This window comes from Scylla paramamosain, chromosome 6 (genome assembly GCF_035594125.1).
Source record: "Scylla paramamosain isolate STU-SP2022 chromosome 6, ASM3559412v1, whole genome shotgun sequence".
In the NCBI taxonomy this organism is placed as follows: domain Eukaryota; kingdom Metazoa; phylum Arthropoda; class Malacostraca; order Decapoda; family Portunidae; genus Scylla; species Scylla paramamosain.
Window position 1 is genome coordinate 22,901,304 of NC_087156.1, and position 23,193 is coordinate 22,924,496.

At 35.0% G+C, this 23,193-nt stretch overlaps 1 protein-coding gene across 7 annotated transcripts in view; it reads right to left on the minus strand.

The window, feature by feature from the left end:
- Positions 1–23,193, minus strand: part of LOC135101432 (unconventional myosin-IXa-like) — an 88,704-nt gene that overhangs the window by 19,292 nt on the left and 46,219 nt on the right. For 6 of the 7 annotated variants that reach the window (XR_010269270.1, XM_064005373.1, XM_064005375.1 and 3 more), the window contains exons 16-29: positions 22,129–22,354; positions 21,206–21,352; positions 20,746–20,952; positions 18,428–18,559; positions 17,774–17,924; positions 16,313–16,477; positions 14,982–15,264; positions 10,513–10,700; positions 9,901–10,133; positions 4,768–5,034; positions 4,280–4,441; positions 4,045–4,162; positions 3,029–3,279; positions 145–543 (exon numbers count right to left, since the gene is read on the minus strand). Coding sequence is in view for 6 of the 7 variants with exons in the window: in XM_064005373.1 (XP_063861443.1) it covers positions 145–543; positions 3,029–3,279; positions 4,045–4,162; positions 4,280–4,441; positions 4,768–5,034; positions 9,901–10,133; positions 10,513–10,700; positions 14,982–15,264; positions 16,313–16,477; positions 17,774–17,924; positions 18,428–18,559; positions 20,746–20,952; positions 21,206–21,352; positions 22,129–22,354 (2,929 nt within the window). In the remaining variant the exon portion in view is untranslated. The remainder of the gene's footprint in view (positions 1–144; positions 544–3,028; positions 3,280–4,044; positions 4,163–4,279; positions 4,442–4,767; positions 5,035–9,900; positions 10,134–10,512; positions 10,701–14,981; positions 15,265–16,312; positions 16,478–17,773; positions 17,925–18,427; positions 18,560–20,745; positions 20,953–21,205; positions 21,353–22,128; positions 22,355–23,193) is intronic. The other variant, XM_064005376.1, reaches the window with a different exon arrangement.

The following is a 23,193-nucleotide window of genomic DNA, read 5'->3' on the forward strand; positions in this document are numbered from 1 at the left end:
TTAGGCACAGAGAAAGTGAAAAGAACAAAATCAGACTAATATTTTTCATAGTGATCACTATTTACCATGACAATGGTAAGAAAACTTTAACAGATTTTCAATTCAAATTATATATGCAGTGAAAAATGTCATAAACACCCTCACCATTGTCTGTTTGGCAATATCGTTGAGAGAATCTTGGACAGTCTGTGACCTCTGGCTGCGAAGTATGCATGGAGCAAACACAATGGCTAAGGCATTGGCACTCATACGGTTGTGTTCTTCGTGCTGGGCTACTCGTACCATGTGGAAAACCAGCCTCTCTAGTAGGTCAAAGTTAAGCTTAGGGATGCCCTTAATGATACTGAAGATTGTCTGTAGCTGATCCTCCTCATCTTGCAGTTCAGTAGCATGTAGGAGGGCATCATAGCATTCAAAAGTTAGGAGTGGCTCAGGTAACTCCCGCAAAAAGAACTTTAGGATAGTAGCTAAGACATGAACAGGTGTGTTGGTGAAGTCAATATTGTCAGGGTCCCTCTCCATGTGTGCCTTAACTGCTCGCACCTGTACCAAAGGAAAGTTTTGAATTACTGGAGACTTATATAACAATTTCATCTCTCAACATCCATACAATACTGTAGATTACATCATATATCCTTTCTTTCACGCTGCAATTAGCTTTCTATAATACTCTACACTCACATCACAATTTATGCAAGGTTAGGCTTACCAATAATACATGTGTCTAAGAGTAATGTCAAAAACTGTGATCCTAATTCTAAAAGTGAATACATTCAATATAAAATTAAAAAGCCAATGAAGCAGAGTTAAGAAATACACAAACTAGTTAAAATATATGTACAAGCAAAAATAAACAAATTAAACAGAAATAATAACCATGAAAATGCCACACTGCTTCAAACAAACAGCTGACTGCTAGTAGTGGGAGAAAGTTCACACAACTGAACTCAGTGTCCAATTCACAGATACTTTATGGGCCTGACATTTTATAAACAACACATTTATTTCATATCCTTAATCATCTAAGCAAATTAATGGAAATTTGAAGAACTTCTTTATCCAGATCAGATGCAATGCATTACCTAAACTAAAGATGTATCAGATGCCAGAATTCAGAGACCTACGGATGCAGATGAGCATGTGGATGTCACATGTACATATTTTGCAGAAGTGAAAGCAGATGCAGATATCAGTTTCTACCAAATAGTGGATGTGGGTATCAAATTATGACATCCTCATGGATGCAGATGCAGATCTGTTTAGGATTTTGGTGTAAAATCACTACTTAGTAACAATTATTGCCAGACAGTTGCTGCGTTAAGTGCTCAGCACTGCCGGTTCATATTTTCAGTCTTATTTTTGTATAATTATACAATATAAAGTTAAGATCTAAAACTATGAAAAAAATACAAAAAATTTTGCAATTAAAAAATTTCTATCAAAACTACAGAGATCTGAATCATGAAATGCAGAAATAAAATATTTATACAAAAGTTTATACCAATCAGTGAACTGTAGTTTTCTTTATCGCTAAACTTTGTTAAAAAATCAAATACCTTTAAAGTTAAATATTATTATAATGTCTTCCCACTGCTCCAATGAACACAAAATACACTAACAATGTGCCTCCTTTAAGCAAGGAACACGCATCTATTATCAGGTAAAATTTTTAAGATTGAATTTTTTCATTTTTTGTTAAAGTTTTGTTGCGGTTAAAAGATCTGTCAAGAGCATAGAATTTTTAATCATGAAACATAAAAGTAAAATATGTATATAGAAATTTTATAATACTCAGTAATTTGTAGCTTTCTTTCTTCTTTTTTCTTTCTAAACTTTGTGCAGAAGTTAAATATTTCCAAAAGTAAATATCTTTTTCTTCCCACCATTATTATGAACACAAAATAAAAACAGTCTGCATTAAGCAAGAACACATCTATTTATCAGGTAAAAGTTTTGAGATTGAAAATTTTTCACTTTTTGTTAAGGATGAAGCAATGAAATCTTCCTCTTGAACTTTAAGAGGGAGTATGGTCTACATACACAGACATGCATAATGCATGTACTGTATATATTATTTACACACACACACACACACACACACACACACACACACACACACACATGTACATACATGTACATACATACATATTTTTACATATTTACGAGATATATACATAGTCACTATGTAAAATGTTCTCCCTCCTTCTAGCCTTCTGCAAAACTCTTGACACATTACCAGTAGGTTGTGCAAATTTGAATGGAAGCTAATAGGTATATTTTATTTTACTAAGTAAAGATGCATTAATTCATTTTCTTCTACTTTGCATGTTCTGTGCTCTTGTCTGTAATGTATAAAATTTTTCCATCACATCCTCTGTGTGTGGTGGAGATGTGGATGTGGATGCAGATATTTATTTCGTCACAAATGTTTAATTTATCAGAACTGCAGATGTGGATGCTGATATGGATGTTAAAAACTATGTGGATGTTCCGCAGATGTAGATGCAGATGCAGACATCCGGTACATCTCTACCTTAAACTGTGAATTGATGAAGCACAAGTTAATGAGCTTTTACTATAAAATTGCATTAAGGTTAAAATTTGTGTAAATTAATAGGTGAAAGTAGTTGTGTTTTATCAAACAGTCCAGCAAGGATCTATAAGTTTGCTACAATTTGGCACAATGGGTGCCAAATAAGCACAACATAGAAGGGATAACTGTACTAAAAAACTAATCAATACAGTAATGCCAGGATCAAACTCCAAAAGGCAACATATATGAATCAACTTGTTACCAACAATAACACAGATATTGGTTGGCCTTGGCTGTCCTATCAATGCACCACTACTCCACAAAACAGAGAGGATAAAATATCCTTAAATCTTTTCCTTCTCTTTTTTTGCTTCTACTGCTACCGTACACATATAGGAAGAATAAACTGAATCAAGCAGAAAAAACAAGCAATAATGGTCAGATCCTACAATGCAAGTATGTATACAATACTATATCAGGAAAAGCAAGGCATACCTTGGTCTGGGCCCCTGACTTGCGATACAGCCCTTCAGTGTAGAGTCCATAAAGTTCAATGCTGGTAATGAGGCGGTCTACTACAGAAGGAATTTTTTCTCCAGGGCGAACCAGTGCTTCTAATGGCACACCAAACACCCGACTCCTGGCAGGGGCTGTTCCAGTCCCCACAACAACAGGTTTCGATCCATCTTGGCAACACTTGGGGTCTGTCTTCTTGTAACATTTTAAGTGACAAGTAACTTTACATTCTGTTGGGACGAAGCAAATATCTTTTTATAGAATACATACAACTTTCTCATAATTAAAATCAAATATTGAAATTACAACCAAATGATTGATCTGCATGTGAACCCTTTCCTGATGAACAGCTACAGAATAGATTATCATTTATTTTGACACCTGTCCTCTGGAATGCATCAAGAAATAAAAGGCATCCACTCTGAAGGAGTTAATACTTAATTGTTCATATACTTCATCCTGACACATTCCATTTTGTTTTACTTTTTCACTCTCCTTTCTCATCCATGCAGAATTTCCTTATATTTTGGCTTTTACCCTGTAAGCCTGCCATAGTCCTGGCCAGGAGCCAGTATCATCCTAGAGAACATGACCCAGCACTACCAATCCTCTTTATGCTGTGAAGATTTGTCACCAGAAAAAAAAAAAATATATATATATATATATATATATATATATATATATATATATATATATATATATATATATATATATATATATATATATATATATATATATATATATCACAAAAAAAGAGTAATAAATATAAGCTTTATACATGTTTATATACTCCCAAACCCATATTCCAGTACAGGCAAGAGAGAGAGAGAGAGAGAGAGAGAGAGAGAGAGAGAGAGAGAGAGAGAGAGAGAGAGAGAGAGAGAGAGAGAGAGAGAGAGAGAGAGAGAGAGAGAGAGAGAGAGAGAGAGAGAGAGAGAGAGAGAGAGAGAGAGACTTACATTTATATACAATATGCATATAGGTGACACACTTACTCTGACAAGTGAGGACTTTCATAGAGAGCCAGATGAAGGAACTGCATAATTCACACTGAGTAGGAATGTTGACTGTGCTCTGAGTGAATACATGGTTCCCATGGACTACTTCCTCAACCTGAAATTATTACATAAAGTGTTTATCAAAATCACAGATCTTTTCCTCATGACTGATAAAGATGTTACTACTTCATACCCAAAGCCATTTACTTAAAAAATTTAAGGAAAATCTTACCTTCTTCTTTTTACGCCTGTGTCTTTTCCTTCTTGATTTTTCTTCAACAGGTTTCTTCTTTTCCCTGATGAACTCATCCAAAAATCCTCGGAAGGCATTAACTCCCATTGTGACAGGAAATGTATCATTCCCCATTTTTTCTTTACACACTGTGTTCATTACCTGGAAAGAGATACCTCAGTTTTAACAAAACATTACTTTCTAATTACTCTGAATACATTTTTTCTTATGCTGAAGCATCCCAGCATCCCTAAAAAGGAAAGTACTCTAGTAAAGGTACCATCCTCATACAAGACCCTATAATTCCCCTATAAGACACCTCTCCCAGATCTGATATATTCAGCCAATTGGATATATATATCATAAAGACAATCCTTGTGAAGAGTTCTTTTTACACAAAATACAAGTCAAATAAAATTTTTGCTAATTTTTTATCTCTGACCTTAGAATGAAAAATTTATATATAAAAGTCTGTATTTAAAACGTACCTGTTCAAAGCTTTTAATGAGGTCCTTATACCTCAGACTGAGATCAGGTGAGTCTTTCTGAAATGCTACAGAATAGGTAGAGACTAAATTATTCTTAAATTCCCTTAAGGAAAGACAAAACATCTGGTCAACTTGAGAGTCTTTACGATCCCTTAATCGAAGGTTTGATTCAGGTTCTTTGGAAACTGTATCTCTGGCGAAGGTACGATCCAGGCTTTGTGTGCGAGTTTCTGTTTTATAACCTTCCTTTTCTTCCAGATCATACAGCTGAAAATAAATAAACAGTAAAGTAAAGATGTGTTCTTTTTCAAATACTTTCAAAACTTGTATACTGTCACCTATCTAGTGATGCATAATTACAATATCAAAATACTATCCATAATGAAAAAGAAAAAAAGAAAAGAAAAAGAAATAACAAATTCCAACATAGGAAAAAGTTAAATTATGTAAAACTAAAAGTCCGGGAAAAAAGCAATGTAATATTAAATTCAATGTGTCAAAGCAAGATAAAGTCAATTCACTTAACATAATATAACATCCCTAGAGATGTACTCTCTCTCTCTCTCTCTCTCTCTCTCTCTCTCTCTCTCTCTCTCTCTCTCTCTCTCTCTCTCTCTCTCTCCCCCCCTAGTATTCCACAACTTCCCACATCTTATAGTTTAATTTTATTTAATATATCAAAAATTTCCTTAAAATATGAGTAATATTTCTTAAAACATTTATCATATACTGTACACACAAACACACACACACAGACACACACACACACACACACACACACATTTATTGTGTATAATTCTGCACTATAATAGTACTGTCTTCATAACATATAAACACAATTACATATCATACTGTAATTTAGTAACCTACACTATACCAGTTAACCCAGTAACCTGCTGTTATAAATTATCTGTTGGATGCTACATCAATCTTGGTTTAAATCCCTTGGGATAGCTGAGACAGAACCAGCTTTCTAACAAAGACAAAGCTTCTAAAGGCCAAGTTTCGGGTCACAAATGGAAAGCAAGCCATTGTAAATATGCCTGATCTTGTAGAAGCAGAGAGCCTACTGCCCTCCTTTAGATGTTCATTTGAATCCTTGCTACAAAGTCTAGAAATAAAATTTAAGATAGTATTGATGTTCTATTGTATGTCTTAAGTCAATGCTGAGAGAACAGAATTTCAATCACATTTGCATCTGACTGTGAAGAGCAGGCTGTCAATTTATTTTTACTCTGGAAATAATAAAGTAGTCTTTTATTAGATCTTTTTACAAAACTGCTAAGAAAACAAAACATTGATAAACTATCCTACTTTTCAGACATCAATACATGGTTCCATTGCAAGTGTGGGGATTGAACCAAATATTTCCTCCCCCAGCTTTTATTTTAATCTCACAGAGACCCTTAGTCTTTCTATCTCTCAAAGAAGGCCTTGGTTTTCTCTGTCTCTTATCTCTGTTCACTCAAATTACACTCACATATTCATATAATGCAATTCGAGTACTTGTACTGCTGGCAACTCCTAAGACATGCAAGAAAAGAAAAAAAAATCTACCAAGTCAATCATCCAGGCAAATTATATCAGAGTGATAGATGTCACTGAGTAATATGTGGTGGCATAACAAAATTCCTATTGAAACCTACTAAGGCATAAAATATATTTTCATTCTACTACTATCTGAAACTAAAAACTAATAACTAACTGGATGGGTACATTAATTGGATTTGTAAATATAGCTGGAATAGAATTTCATAAAAAAAAAAAAAAAATTGAAACACTTAACCCAATCAATATTATATATATATATATATATATATATATATATATATATATATATATATATATATATATATATATATATATATATATATATATATATTTTTGACCTAAATCTTCCAAACCTTGGTTTAACCCTTTCCTTCCGGCGCTTAAATTATTTTCCTGTTTTGTATGACGGCTAAAAATGGTAAACCTAGTAATTGTCAGTAAATTGTTTGAATACTAATAATTATTTTCTCTTTGTTATTCTGAATACAATGATGTACTTTGTAGCTCGATGTGACCTCGGAAAGTTCAGTTTATGCCTTATCAAGGATTCCTCCTCCTCCCGCTGTGTGATCCGTCATCCAGAAACAGCCCGGAGAGCGATGACACCGCGCGCGCACACTCTCTCTCTCTCTCTCTCTCTCTCTCTCTCTCTCTCTCATCTTGGAGGGGAAATTGTACACTTCCAATGAGAGAGAGAGAGAGAGAGAGAGAGAGATTTCATCCCTTTTCATATCAAGTTTCAGGCAAATAACATTATCTCTCTCTCTCTCTCTCTCTCTCTCTCTCTCTCTCTCTCTCTCTCTCTCTCTCTCTCTCTCTGACAAGTTACCTTCTACCATTTTATTATAAGATCGAATATAATGAAAAAATTAACATGAAAGAATGATAAGTATCATCTCTCTGTTCTGATAAATCAGGTGAATCCTGTAAATCATTTTCCGAGTCCTCACTAATGTCTTCGCTTCTTCAGTTTCTTCTTCTAAATATTCACTGTCACTGTTTTCAAACTCAGAAGCACTGCTAAATACATATGTTCTGTCCTGCTCCATGGTGAGTTATGATCTGAGATCCTTCGCTCTTATCAGGATGTCTCTTCGCACTTATCATGGTGCTTTCCACCCAGCGAGTGCTTTCCACCCTGCGGGTCGCTGGGGTTGCCAAGTGTCGCCCGGAGAAAGGGAAAATAGCTTAGTTACCGCTAAATTTCCAGAGCTAGTGACAAGACTACATGTGGAAACATGCCAGACACTTCCACTCACACCATCTGACTCGAGAAACTGCGCTTGGAGCTCAAAATTGAGGCATAAAAATTCTTGATTACGGGTATGATCACCGTCACTACGGACGCATTTTTGTAATCGTATATATACGATTGCCGGAAGGAAAGGGTTAACACAGCTTGTTCTCATGCTATACATGATAGAGAGGTGGCCCACAAAAGGTACTTAAGGTTTCCATCACCAGACTCTCATGCACTTTATATTTCTGCCTGGAACCATGCCAAGACGGTTCTCCAACCAGCCAAAAATTCCTTCACTGACAAAAAGTGTCAAAATCTTTCAAGATCTAATTCTAGCATCTAGCCAAAAATATCTCCAATAACTTCTTTCCCTCCTTTATTTCAACCAGATGGCACCACTGCTATCACATCTATTTCTAAAGCTGAACTCTTCGCTCAAACCTTTGCTAAAAAACTCTACCTTGGACAATTCTGGGCTTGTTCCTCCTCCTCCTCCACCCTCTGACTACTTCGTACTACCTATTAAAATTCTTCACAATGATGTTTTCCATGCTCCCGCTGGCCTAAATCCTTGGAAGGCTTATGGACCTGATGGGTCCCTACTATTGTTCTCTGAAACTGTGCCTCCATGCTTGCACCTTGCCTAGTCAAACTCTTTCAGCTGTCTGTCAACATCTACTTTTCCTTCTTGCTGGAAGTTTGCCTACATTCAGCCTGTTCCTAAAGAGGGTGACCATTCTAATCCCTCAAACTACTGTCCTATTGCTTTAATTTCCTGTCTTAATTTCCTGTCCTATCTAAGGTTTTTGAATCTATCCTCAACAGTAAGATTCTTAAACATCTATCACTTCACAACCTTCTATTTGATTGCCAGTATGAGTTCCATCAAGGCCGCTCTACTCGTGATCTGGCTTTCCTTACTAAGTCTTGGTCATCCTCTTTTCGAGATTTTGGTAAAACTTTTGCTGTTGCCTTGGATATATCAAAAGCTTTTGATAGAGTCTGGCACAAAGCTTTCATTTCCAAACTACCCTCCTACGGCTTCTATCCTTCTCTCTGTAACTTCATCTCAAGTTTCCTTTCTGACTGTTCTATTGCTGCTGTCGTAGACAGTCACTGTTCTCCTAAATCTATTAACAGTGGTGTTCCTCAGGGTTCTGTCCTGTCACCCACTCTCTTCTTATTATTCATCAATGACCTAAACCAAACTTCTTGTCCTATCCACTACTACACTGATGATAGCACCCTGCACTTTTCCACGTCTTTTCAGAGACATCCAACCCTTCAGGAAGTAAACATTTCATGCAGGGAAGACACAGAATGCCTGACTTCTGATCTTTCTAAGATTTCTGATTGGAGCAGAGCAAACCTGGTATTGTTCAATGCCTCAAAAACTCAATTCCTCCATCTATCAACTCGACACAACCTTCCAGACAACTATCCTCTCTTCTTCAGTGAAACTCAACTGTCTTCCTCTTCTACACTGAACATCCTCGGTCTGTCCTTTACTTATAATCTGAACTGGAAACTTCACATCTCATCTCTGACTAAAACAGCTTCTATGAAGTCAGGCGTTCTGAGACATCTCCGCCAGTTTTTCTCACCCCTCCAGCTGCTAACTCTGTACAAGGGCCTTATCTGTCCATGTATGGAGTATGCTTCACATGTCTGGGGGGGATCCACTCAAACTGCTCTTCTTGACAGGGTGGAATCAAAAGCTTTTCGTCTCATCAACTCCTCTCCTCTGACTGTCTGTCTTCAGCCTCTTCCTCATCGCCGCAATGTTGCATTTCAAGCTGTCTTCTACCACCATTTTCATGCTAAATGCTCTTCTGATCTTGCTAACTGCATGCTTCCCTTCCTCCCACAGACTCACTGCACAAGACTTTCTTCTTTCTCTCACCTCTATTCTGTCCACCTGTCTCATGCAAGAGTTAACCAATATTTTCAATCATTCATCCATTTCTCTGGTAAACTCTGGAACTCCCTGCCTGCTTCTGTATTTCCACCTTCCTATGACTTGAATTCCTTCAAGAAGGTTTCAAGACACTTATCTTAATTTCTGACTACCGCTTTGGACCCTTTTCCGGGACTGGCATCTCAGTGGGCTTTTTTTTTATTGGATTTTTGTTGCCCTTGGCCAGTGTCCCTCCTATGTAAAAAAAAAAAAAAAAATATATATATATATATATATATATATATATATATATATATATATATATATATATATATATATATATATATATATATATATATATATATATATATATATATATATATATATATATATATATATATATATATACTTTGGTGGTAAAAATACTGAAATGAAAAGTTATTACCTTTCTTCTTATGTATTCATCCAAGCGTCTTAACTCATAAGCATCTTTAATGACCTCATCAGACTTGTCAATGAACTCTGAAGTTCTGGTTAAGTTCCAGTTTTCCTCTTGCTCCATACGTCGGGGCTTCTTGCTCTGTGGACTAGCATTCTCTTTTCCAACACTTGGAACATCTTGGCAAGGACCAACAAGAGCAGCTTTTACACAATGTACATGGAAGACTTTTTTACAATCTGAAACAAATTAAACAAATTAGCCATAAATTATCTAGTGATTCTCCATACTAAAGTCACTTTCTTTGGCAATATCTTCATATCATATATACATTCTAAGCAAATCTAATATTTCATTACAAAGCCTTTAAGAATAATAAAACATATTAATAATACTGTATTTCCCATCACATGATATCCATTCAATGATGTATGTAGCTACATATTATGCCCTATCTGACACTAAAATAGAATACACTGATATCTACTTTACGTATGTATATATATGAAAATTATTATTTTTCTCCAGTAAGCCTTTGTTCATGCTATGGCATATCAGGGAACATCACTAAAAAATAACTGAGCATTATAGTCACTATTTGAGGAAGCTGCTACTTACTTAAGCACTTGTAACCAGAATTGATGAAAAATCCTGAGAATGTTTTGTCACAGGCAGTACAAAGTTCCTTCTTCAGGAGAGTGGATTGCTTCAGTGAATGAGGTGAATTAGCCAATATATGCTTCAGAGCAAGTGTGTCATCACCAATTGAGGACTGAGACATGGAGTTCACAGTTCCTTGTTCCAAACTGTAAGTAGATTTAAAAGTATTATGTACATGCATTTATTTGCAAACTTAATTACCACTATCCTCCTCCTCCTCCTCCTGCTATATATAAATATTACTCATGTTGCTGCCTATACAGTGGATTTAGGGGCTTAGGTCTTCTTAAGAGAAACTGTCTGATGACAAGATTATCATGTGAAATAAGATATATGATAAATTGTACATTATAGAAACCCTGAACTAATTAAGTACAAGATATTTGTTTACAAGGAAACAAGTTCATGGAAAGCTCATACAAAATACATTTTGTTGAATAAAAACTGAGTTTCTCATAACAATAGTAATACATGGGACTGCATTCTATATTAAAAGAAAGACAAAGTTACCTACAAGTATCTTCATGTTATAAACTACTAGCTAATAAACACTACCTTGGATTATAGGCTTCAGGGTAATAAGAGGCCATGTAATGGCATCAACTTCAACCACCACACAACACTAACTTCATTGTAATACTCCTCACCTTCATTGAAATATATTTTGCGCTACCACCAGTTCAGTATATCATGTAGGTAAGGTTAACTTTCTTACCTTTAAGTTGTGGCTTACACCTTACCACAACATTAACAAAATAATTTCTAGCAATGTAATACTCAATTTTGGAGAGAGCAAGAAAAAAAAGGAAGCAAAAAGTGTAAGACAGGGAAATGTAACTACTCATTTCACACTCCTTTAAACAATCATCTAAATTCATACTCAAGCAAAGACAAGTTTATGTGTGAGGTGCCAAATAGGAAAAATTTTAATTATTTTGCTATAGATGAAGGAAAATTTTTTGACAAATAGAAAAGATGTCTAGTGCATCATACAAACAACTTTAATTTCCCCTGTAGAATGGTTGGAAATATATGTTCATATTCATCAATTACCTGCAGAAACCAATCAACTTCTACAAGTGCTATTAAGGAAGTAGACATGTCTTTGCTGTTATTATCATTGTCATCATCAGTTTAAGACTGGCTGTAAAACAACAGACAATTTCCTCTGATAGGAGACCAAGTTCTGGACAAAACTGTTCATTGTAATTTCTTTAATTCTGTACTCAGTCACCTCAAACCTATCAAATTATTGGTGGAATCAATTGTTTACTTATTTGATAATTTACATAACAACAGATTATTCAGTGATAACTATGAATTAAACTTCACTTAATATGAACGGTATATTCCCATATGGAGTAATGTTATAGGTTGTGGTTTCATTCCATAAGTACACATAAACACGATAAATGCACAATATCAAATTAATAAGCTGGTGAGATACACTTTTACAAATACATAAGTAAATCAAAATAAGTATACATGCTAAAATAAACAGCATTTCAAAAAATTTTAATCCTAATAGTTTAACATAATAAATTTGCAAATGGTATTCATGCACTGCATAGACAACACCAGAAAGGTTAGGAGTCTGAATCAAAAGAAAGGAAAGCAGGATAATCCTCCTAGTCAGTTAAGTTAGGTCTAGCTGTCATAAGTAGGGATGTTATAGGCTTACTCCTGGCCAAGGATTGTTACACTGATATTTATATAAAGGGTATCAATGATATGAGAAATTAAGTTCTTTTAAATGTGGTACATAAACTTGCTACATTAACTGCATCTTACTAATGATCATTGTATATATATATATATAATCTAACCAACCAATATACAGCAATATCTGTCTTCTCCTTCCTTATGTTGTAATGGCATCATCCTCCACTTGATTTTTTTAAACATTCAGCACCTCACCTTCACTGACCTCTATAAACATTGAAACTTCAGCACTTTTGATGTCCTCCTTCAAAAAACCTTATACTCTATTTTTTTCCATTGAGAAACAAAATACCTCATTGTCTCAATTTTCACTTAGAAAACCTTCAAAGTACTTATTCAGTCTTCTTTTCAATGTATTCCTACCTTCTAGGATTTCTTCATCTGTATCTAAATCACCTCTGACAGTTGGTCTCTCATCCTTTTCAATTTGACCACTCATTTCCAAAATGGCTTCTTATTATTCTTAAGTTATGAAATATTATCTCTCTTACAATCATCACCTCTATTTTCTTTTCACTTTCTGAAATTCATGAAGTGGTGAAAAGTCAAGCCTGAGCAAAATCCACTTGGACCCTGATGATCATCTTGATAAGTAATGTGTGTCCTGTGAGTGTCCTATTTTTATGATGATTCTAAGGTGACATTACATTGGTAACAATAGTGAAGATTCCTATGAAGGATGACAATCCATGACCCTCCTATGAAAACTCAACCTAGAAGAAATCAAAAATCTTAAAAGGAAGGTTGTTTCCTGTAAACTGAAAAAACATATATTAATCTAAATAGGAAGGGAAAGTCATGCAATAACAACACTCAGGGCCAACCAAAATTCACACACACACTGATAACCAAAATTCACTCCAGCCTTGATAATGATCTAAATGTGATCAGTAAACAATACTCAAAATTTGTATCTGATTATAGAGATATGTTCCTTACATAAAGAACCATTGTATATTTATAAAATATATATATATATATATATATATATATATATATATATATATATATATATATATATATATATATATATATATATATATATATATTCTTCTACTTTTCCTGATTCATCATTTTGTAATTTTGAAGGAAAATTTTTTATCGCAAAACCTTTATAAAAATTTTTTTACAGTTGCATATTGAACAATATACTTTTTTATATCAATATTCTTCTTCTACTTTCCATGCTTCAACAATCTGTAATTTTGAAGGAAAATTTTTAATTGCAAAATTTTACTCCAGAAAATTTTTAATTGTATTTTTTTTTTTTTACATATCTGGACCTTAAAAAGTTATTATTTAAAGAAGAACCATTGTACATATGCAAAATATTCTTTTGAGCTCTTAGGAGTGGTGCATAGAAAATAACTGAAAAAGCAGTTTATCGAGTGAAATATACTTTTTACTCTTAGTCATATTTCCTTTAATATTTTATCTAGAATCATGAAAGGAATACCATAAATGTCTACCCTTCTTCTCTGTAATGGTGTTATTGTCCAAATTATTGGTGTTTTAACTCAGCAAGTAATGACAGAATAACAATAAATCAACCACTCCACAAGTATTGTGGCCTGCAAGTGTTCATTACGCTGGATAAAGCACTGGCTGTAGCAAACACAGTCGCAGCTGCATCTTATCTTCCCGATCTGTCCTCACTGCTTTCCCCATATCTCAAAAGAAATATTACAGTGCCTAAAAACTTCCAAATATGTGACTCCATGTCTTAATAACTGATGAAGCTGGCTCATCTTTATGCTGAATCATCCATCAGAACAAGAGCACATCACCTCTGCCTATCATTCTCACTGTGTGTAGCTCAATAATGGCTGTCTTGTATCTACATAAAGACTTTGTTCATTTTATATTTTAGCATTATTTTGATTTGTAGTCATTATCAAATAATTTATTAACACAGCTGCTTCATTCTGGGTACATCTAAGAACTATTGTGTCAAGCATGCCCATAGACATGCCAAAACAGTTGAGGTATAAGATATATGGTGATTTTTTTTTTTTTTTAATAGCATTTAATATGATAGAAATATGGTACATTTACTCTTGTATTCAGCTGTATTTACTCATGATGTTTATAATGAAATTATCTTGCATTAAGTGTCAAATGCCACCTTTGACTCACTGCATCCTAAAATTGAAATTTAGCCTTGAAGTTAATTTCTTAGAAGATGGAACCATCTTTATAAAATGCTCTCTCTCTCTCTCTCTCTCTCTCTCTGTGTGTGTGTGTGTGTGTGTGTGTGTGTGTGTGTGTTCAGATATTGGTAAACTGGTCTGTGTCTCATAGCATGTGAATCACCAGCATGACAATCCTAAAGAAACAAGGGTCCTCAGGACTGGTCTTAGTATAGCTTGAGGATGGTTTAATCATCAAAATAAGATTATTTTTGCATGTTGTAACCAAAGCATTCAAACAGCTGCCTGCCACAAAGAATTGGCTTGAACTATGAAAACACACTTCTAACTGATGAAAGGATTTAACCCTGTTTTTATTCCTGTATTAAGAAAAGTGATACAGTTAAATGAAGGTGTTCTAATACTTCCAAGATGAAACATATCATAAGCCATCATATTCAGAATTTTAAACTGAAACTACAATTTCATCAAAATTGTTGTAAAACCTTGATAAAGTATGTCAGGAATCCTAATTCACAGAGACTGCTAGCAGTAAAAATAATAAAGCTACATTACCTTGAAAATCCTTGAACAACATCTGGCAGACTAGAAGAAGGTTTCAGAGGTTCCTTAGCTCTGGGTTGATCTTCCATAGTAGTTGATTCTCTTGGTGAAGATCTTTGATGGGGGCTTGAGCTTGAGTCACCAGTGTTTTTCTCCCTTACAACACTGATGGATGAGGTTTCTGTTCCAGTGGGTGCAGAGAGGCTTTGAAGGTTGTCTTTTGGACTTGTGGGTGTTTGAGGCTGAGACTCAAATACCATATCTTCACTCTCACTCAAGCTTCCTTCTCGTTTACCTAAAGACATAAAGAGCTCACTAAAAAGTTATATATAAAAGACACAGAGCACAGAATCTTTTATTCAGTTGTAAGACCTGAATATCTGAACTTTTCACAACTACAAAACAATTTATCCACCAGTCACAAATCAGATTTTTTTAGTTGCAAATAAAAATTTCAATTTGGTATTTCTGTAATAACAAATTTCAGCATCATAACATTAACTAAATTTACATATCTAATGTCATATCCTTTTACTTTTCTTGTCCCACAACAGCTGAAACATCTCCATCTTTTGTCATCATCATCATCATCAGCAGCAGCAGCAGCAGCAGCAGCAGCCTCTATGATTACATCTCAGTACACAGTCCTACCCCAACCTTTCCCACTCACTTCTGTCAGCTGCTATCCATACCAGACCATCCCAGCACAAATTGTCTCATCACACCATCTATTACTATTCTGTTCAGTTTATCAAAAAGTCCTCAATTCTGTTTTGGTCTGTATACTTGATGTTTCCTTCCTATCTCTCCATATTATGCTAAGCATTGATCTCCAATTATATTGTAAACTAAAAAAAATAATTAATTAATTAATTAAAAAATCTGGGCAATGACAGATCAAATACTTGCAAGTTAAGTGGAAACATACAAGGATAATTGAAATGATGTAATGCAAAATGAATGAATAGAAGACATGGATCACAACTGAGAGAGGTGTTAGGAATCACATTTCATAAATCTGGTAATGAAGGAAATATATTACGGCTGTGGAAGTTTGGGCATCTTGAAAGAATGGCAGAGTGATTGGGTGAAATAAATAAGAAATCTCAATACACTTGGTCATCTTTCTGAATGGATCCAGAAAACTTGTTACGAAGTAATTAAGACAGACCTCTGAAATCTACACCTGTGTAGTGAGACTGCTTGAGACCATGCAGATAGGCAAGCCACTATTTGGTTAACAAGGCTGATGAAACATGTGAGTATGTAGGGAGCCTATCAAAATGATGATGGTGTCTTTTTCATTCCTTACATCATAATTTTTGTATCAACATTACTCTTACCCATGATGATCTTTCTGAATGGCTTCTTGAACTGTCTTGAGATTTTGTGTTTGCTCTGAAGATCATTTTGTGGAGGCTGGATGTGCTGCTGCTTAATAATGTCCTCTTTAGCACCTGAGCTTGGTTGCCTGTCTATTTGTCCTGAACTCAAATTTTCAGCTGAAGCTGTAATGAAGAACACCGTAAGATATACAAAATAACATATAAGAAGCAGTGATTAGCATAAAAATAGTTACAATCAACAGGTTTTCTTAAATACTACATATATCAATGGATGCTCAAGATACACATTTCCAACTCATATATATAGAAACTCAGGATATGGAAGCTTCTAAAGAAGTCCATATCTCCCTTCTAAAATATGTGAGACATTAAACAAGAAATGGGGATGGCTGCATGCTCTAATCCCCATATCCTTTTCTTCATATAATCTAGAGTACTGTCCTCCCATTTCACTTTTTTTTTTTTTCCCTCCCACACACATTTACCATACTCATAATTAATGTTCTCTTCTTTCATATTCATCACAGTTCCTGTCATTCTTTCCATGTAGCCAAACTACCTTTAGGTGTTGCACATTACTTCCTCAACCATTCTACATTTCACTAATTCACATTTAATCAATATATCAGATCTGTTCTCCAAGATGTTGGGAAATAGCCTGATTACACAGTATGTAGCCAGGATGTAGGTATACTGCCAAAATATTTTTTATATATTGCAAAATACCATTAAATAGACAGACCAAGGGCACTAAGGATCTTTCCCTGCCTTTTCACTGATGCAAGACATCATGTCTTGTTTCTGTCTACTTATATTTGTAGTTTATATTTAAAATATAGAATAAAAAACAAGATAATTTTCAAGGAGTATCTTAACCTGGCATACAGATAGATAAATAAACTAAATTGTTATAGGCACTTTCATTACACTCACGAATCATTCTTTGCACACCAAAAATATTTAACCAACTCACTTAAACTGCTAAAACTGCCAGATTCTTAAAAGCTTAAATTATACATCCGAATCTTACTTGCACATGTGGATACTAGTGAAATTTTCCATCAGGTAGTCACTTTTTAAACTTTATGCTTAATTACATGTCCTACAGATTAAACCACCTTTCTCTCTTGTGCATCTCTTTCTCTCATCTTACCTTCAAAGTTCTTACGAGATTAAACCAAGATATTTCTGTATGTTCTCCATTTTTTTCCCCAATAAATTTTTATTTCACATTTCTTTGGGCATTCAACTTTTACTGTTAGTATATGAATAAAAAATTGAAGACTTCTCTTTTACTCCTTTCAGACATCATAAGCTCTTTTTGTATTAATTTTCAAGTTGTCTTTTCCACACACTATCAAAAGCATTTATAAATTTTAGTATATCACTCAACTTAAAACAAATTAAAAAGCTGTATCTTCCTGATGCATCTCATGAGACATCATGATTAGTTCTTACCTGAAGTGACTTCTTCTTGGCTCATTAATGGAACCTTGATGTATGGCCGATGTCTGAATGATTTGGGCTTGTGTGTCAGCTTTTCCCCTTCAGTGGTCATATTGCCTGATACAGCAGGATGCACCTCTTCATCTGGCTTACTAGTTATCTGCTATTAAGAAATTAAGAATAATTACAAAACAAACACTCTTTGCCCATGGACACTTCAACTTGTTATCTTCAGTAAGTTCTAGTTCTTTGATAAATGTGCATGTGTGTAATTCACCTATGATCATCTATTGGTCACCCATCCAGCCATTCCCTTACAAAGAGTGTAGAGCTCATAGCAACCGATCTTCAGGTAGGACTGAAACCACACACCACACACCAGGACAGTAAGCTCACAACCCCTCAGCCTACATCCCATACCTGCTACCTGCTGGGTGAGCAGGGGCTACACATTAAGAGGCTCACCCATTTGCCTCACTGTGCCCGAGATTCAAACTCAGACCTTGGTTGTGAGCTAAGTGTACTGACAACTACACTATGTGGTATGTGTGTGTGTGTGTGTGTGTGCAAATGAAAACACTATGTAAGTGAAACACTGACATATTCTAAAATAATGAAGCATACATTTCATATAAAAGAACCAACTACCATAAATATGGAGCAAACCTGAGATGATCGCTGTTGAAGAAGGCTGGCCTCACTAAGCCGTCTTTCAAAATGTTGAGTGCTAGGCTCTGGAGACCTCTCACTGAGTAATTGTTCACTCTGTCTTCGTTGAAGCTTGTAGTTTTGTGCATTCTAGGAAAGAAAGAAAGTTTTTTTGATAATTTCTTTCCCCAATATTACAGAAAACTAACTGATTTAAGATTATAGAGTACTTAAATCCTGTAATGCAATTTTTGGAATACAGTAAAACCTCCATAAGTTGTCATTCTGTAAGTCAGAATTCCACACAAGTCAGAAGGCAACAAAATATACAATTAAAAAAGAAATGGTCTAAAAAGGTAATTTCTGCAAAATGTTAGTAAGTCGGCACCACAGACTAAACTGAGTCAAACCACTAATCATTACTGCATAGATTTATGACATGATGCTAACAAGGACTGCTAGTTCTGGTTCTGGTTCTAGCCAGGAGGTTTAGCCTTTGCAATGGCACTTCTCTAATGTGGTCTTGTTTACAGTTTCTGCATTCCGATCTGCTCTCATTTCTCTCAAATACAGTGGATTACCTAGGTTACAATATACTTGGTTTACAACCAACACAATATCCAACCAAAACCAAAATACTCAACTTTTTATTTTGCCTATAACAGCTAACTTGGCAGATAACCAACCAACCAACCAATTTATGATTTTCTTGTGACTTTACTGGTGCATTTTCTAATGGTAAACACTAGGCTATGCATTGAAGGATAAAAGACATTGTTTACACATGTCTTACTTAACTTATAAGTGACAAAATTTTTCCTTAATCACTTGGATTTTTCAAGAATAAAGTCTTGCCATCCAACAGTCTGCTTTTGACAGCAATTTTGGAATAGATTATAGTTGCAACCCAAGTACATCAGTGTATCACTTAATTTTTCTTAAACTTTTCCTTTTTTCTTGCAAAAATATTAAAACTGTTGTTTCAATATTACCACTGTCAAAAATGAGGTCACCAATAGTCCAATCTTCATTTTTTATGTATCATCTTTGCAATTTATCCACTGTCTCCTCTAGTGTCCTTCTGGTCTCTCTACCTTATCCTTGTTATTTGTCCATTCCCTTTCTCTTCCATCAAGCTGCTGCACATAAGCAAAGCTTGCATGCAGGTGCTACAAGATTTGTGTGGGTACTGGAGTAAGAGTAAGGCTTCCCAGTCTCTCGTGGCTGCTAGGGTGAGAGTGAGGCTTCCTCACTCTGTCTCTCAACCCAACAGTCATGCAAATCATGTTAAGACACACATACAAGCTTTGTTTATCTATAGCATCTTGGTTCAAAAGAAAGTGGATGGACTGATAACAAGAAAAGAAGGAGATGAAGACCACAGGGGACAAAAGAATAGATTATGAATACCATATGTATAAAATAAAGATTATATTATAGGTGAGCTTTTTGACAACAGTAACACTGAAACAACAAAAGAAATACTACACAGTTTTTTGAAGAAGAGAGAAAAGTACAAGAATATTTGAGGGAAACAAAAGAGCAGATCAGACCGCAAGAAAACAAAAGCAAGACCTCATCTGGGAAGTGCCGTTACAAAAGCTAAACCTTATGACTAACCAGGGCCAGCAGCCCTTCTTAACATCATATCCTCAGAGCAATGTGCAAAGGGAATTTCTTAAGGGAGGAAAGGGGTGAAACTGAAGACCAAAGGGCTTTTATTTCACATAAGTGGGAATTTTGACAAATCAACAAAGCCTGCACTCCTATTATGCCAACTCATGGAGGTTTTACTGTTATGATGAAAACAATCATTGTAAACGGTCACAACAGAAATAGTCTCCATTTATTCCTGTTGTTGCATGTTCTAATCCTCTTATCCTCCTCTCACTGTCTTCCTCTACCATACCACAGGATTACATTCTCCCATTTCATGGGACATTGGAAGACAGCTCTCCTACATCCACTCAAATACACTCTTAGTCATCTTATTTCCTGTTATTGTCTGGAAGATGGCTCTCCTACATCCAATCAAATACACTTTTAGTCATCTTATTTCCCCTTATTGTCTACATAGCCAAAATACTTTAGGTGCTGTTTAACCTTCAACTAGTGCACATAACAATGTTAACAACTTAAAGAAAGAATTGATGAATACTTTGCCTTTTCCTTGAAGTTTCTATATGGTCTCATTACCGAGATTTCAATATAGGAAGGTCAGTAAGTTTTACATAAAATTCCTATTCTATTGTGTAGTCTATTGTGGCTGCAGGTCAAAGGCTCATATGAATTCAAGGACAATATGGTCTGCAAATAAGAACAAAATAATAATCTACCTGATGGATGGATTTTCTTCTAGGTGGGGGCTGAGCTGGCTCACTTGTCTCAGTAGTGACACTAGTATTTGGTACTACTATACTGATGGGTGTAGCAGGTATATCTTCTACAACCGGACTCTTTGCTTCATCTTTGCTCTTTTTCTGTTTCCACTCTTCTTGCATCACCAGGAACTTCTGGCGGAAGAGTTTACCCCTGGCACAAGCCTGTAATAAAGTATATATGTATTATACACTGGCAGAATGCATGCAGAAAAATGTATTGAGCTAAAGGGCATACCAAAGAATAAACTCTCACCATGGTCACCACACTAGAATATTTAAACTTTAACACAATACCAATTCATATTTCACTAATTTTACCTTAAAATCAAAACTGCATCTGTACCAATTCCAATTCAAAATCATAAAATTTTGCTCTTAAATCATCATTCTAGCTTTTCTACAACACAGTCCATACCTGGAAGCCTACAAGTGCTCGGTGGAAGTTCTGATACCACTTTCTCACACGATGACCTCTCCACATTTTCTGAATGAAGGTTGCAGCATTATGTCTTATGCGCAGCTTATTCAGTTTCTGTTGTGCAAGCCAACACCGAACTTGACACTGAGGAAATGATATTACATACAGAAAAAAATCATCAAACTCATTCTATCATTTGGCTATAGTCCATTCAGAGGAAGAATCTCAGTGAGACCTCTATGTATGTTGGCAGCCCTGCTCACCACTGACCCACATAGTTGGGGGGAAGCTCAACCTGCATTGAGAAATACTTATATTTTTTTCAGTTAGGCAAATTTTTTTGTTTACATTCATGGATGAAGCAGTGTTTGTTCAACAATATCACAGTTTTCATCCTTGATAGGATAGAAAAAAAGTAATTACGGTAAGTATAAATGCAGGAAATCATCTTATTCATTTACAAGAAATTAATGAGACTCTGGTTATTGACAGAATCAGCAGTGATATCCTTCATGATAGATGAGACTAGTAAGATGACTCAGTTTTCCAAATGTGGTATTGCACTGGAACTGTAAAAAAGTTACAAATTTCATATTTGTTAAGGTTCATAATTTTTGGATACTGAATAATCAACCTGTCTATTTGAATGACCTATACATAATAAATTCTCCAAGTTTAATGAACTTTGTCAAATTATGGCTGAGTAATGGAAAAATCAGATAGACATGGTAGAATGGTGTTTAATCATAGAAGAAAAGATCACATAAGTCTGTTCACCAGACTCTCAAACTCCACAATTATGATTCTTTATAATTTATATTTGTGTTCTTAGATACATGTCCAGCTTTTCTTACCCATACTACTATTTTTGTAATGGAAAAAAGACAGTCAACATGCCATACTCTATAAACAGTATTTACCTGAATCTTGACAACCATGGCTCTGAAGTTCAAGAAATGTCTGCGCTGATGAATAGTTCTGTACCATCTCTGGATGACAATGATACGAGAAAGGATCGTCTGGTGGAGCTGTGTATCAAGTTTCTGCTTCTGAGACTCTCTCATAAAGATCTTGCTCTTTCCCATTTGGTATTCACTCTCCACTAACTTCATCTCTTCCAGAAAGATCCTAACATCTGCTTGAGAGCTGTGAGGAAAAATGCACAGCTTCAGCACACTTCTAAATTAATAACTTAATGCAATATTCTCTCTCTCTCTCTCTCTCTCTCTCTCTCTCTCTCTCTCTCTCTCTCTCTCTCTCTCTCTCTCTCTCTCTCTCTCTATATATATATATATATATATATATATATATATATATATATATATATATATATATATATATACACCTGTGTAGTAATGACAGTAGTTGCATGAATGTAAAAAACAATTAAAACTGAAGATAATTAAACATAGAAATGAAATATAAACAAACATATCTGAGAATGGTTACATAAATTTTAACATCTAGTCATATTCTCCTTGGCCTGGAGAACAGGTATGAGTCATTTACACATACTGGAAACATTCCAGTGATATTTCATTTTCACAGATTGTTACAATTTCTTGTTGCAAACATATGAGGAACAAAGTGTTTGTAGGATTGGAGCTACTTATTCATGACATTCCACCAGTTCTAGTTAGTACTGTTACCAGGCTGCTATTAGACTGTATGATCAATGAGCCACTGTGAAGGCAAGAGGTGGTCTTCAAGGATCTGAATGTAGCAGTCAGAATTTATTGTTCCACTTTAAGGAAGGAAATACAAACTTATATGGCTTCTTAAATTGATGAACCATCCCAAATCATGGTAGTGCAAATTGTGTAGGAAGGATCAAATATAACTGAGGAGGGCCATCTTCTAGTGATAGAAAGACTTTAGATACATTTAAATGTCAATTCATCTGACCACTTGACCTTCCTGCTGTTGTCAACTTTCCAGGGGATATATTTATTTACTGATGAAATCCAGTCAACTTGCCTTCATAC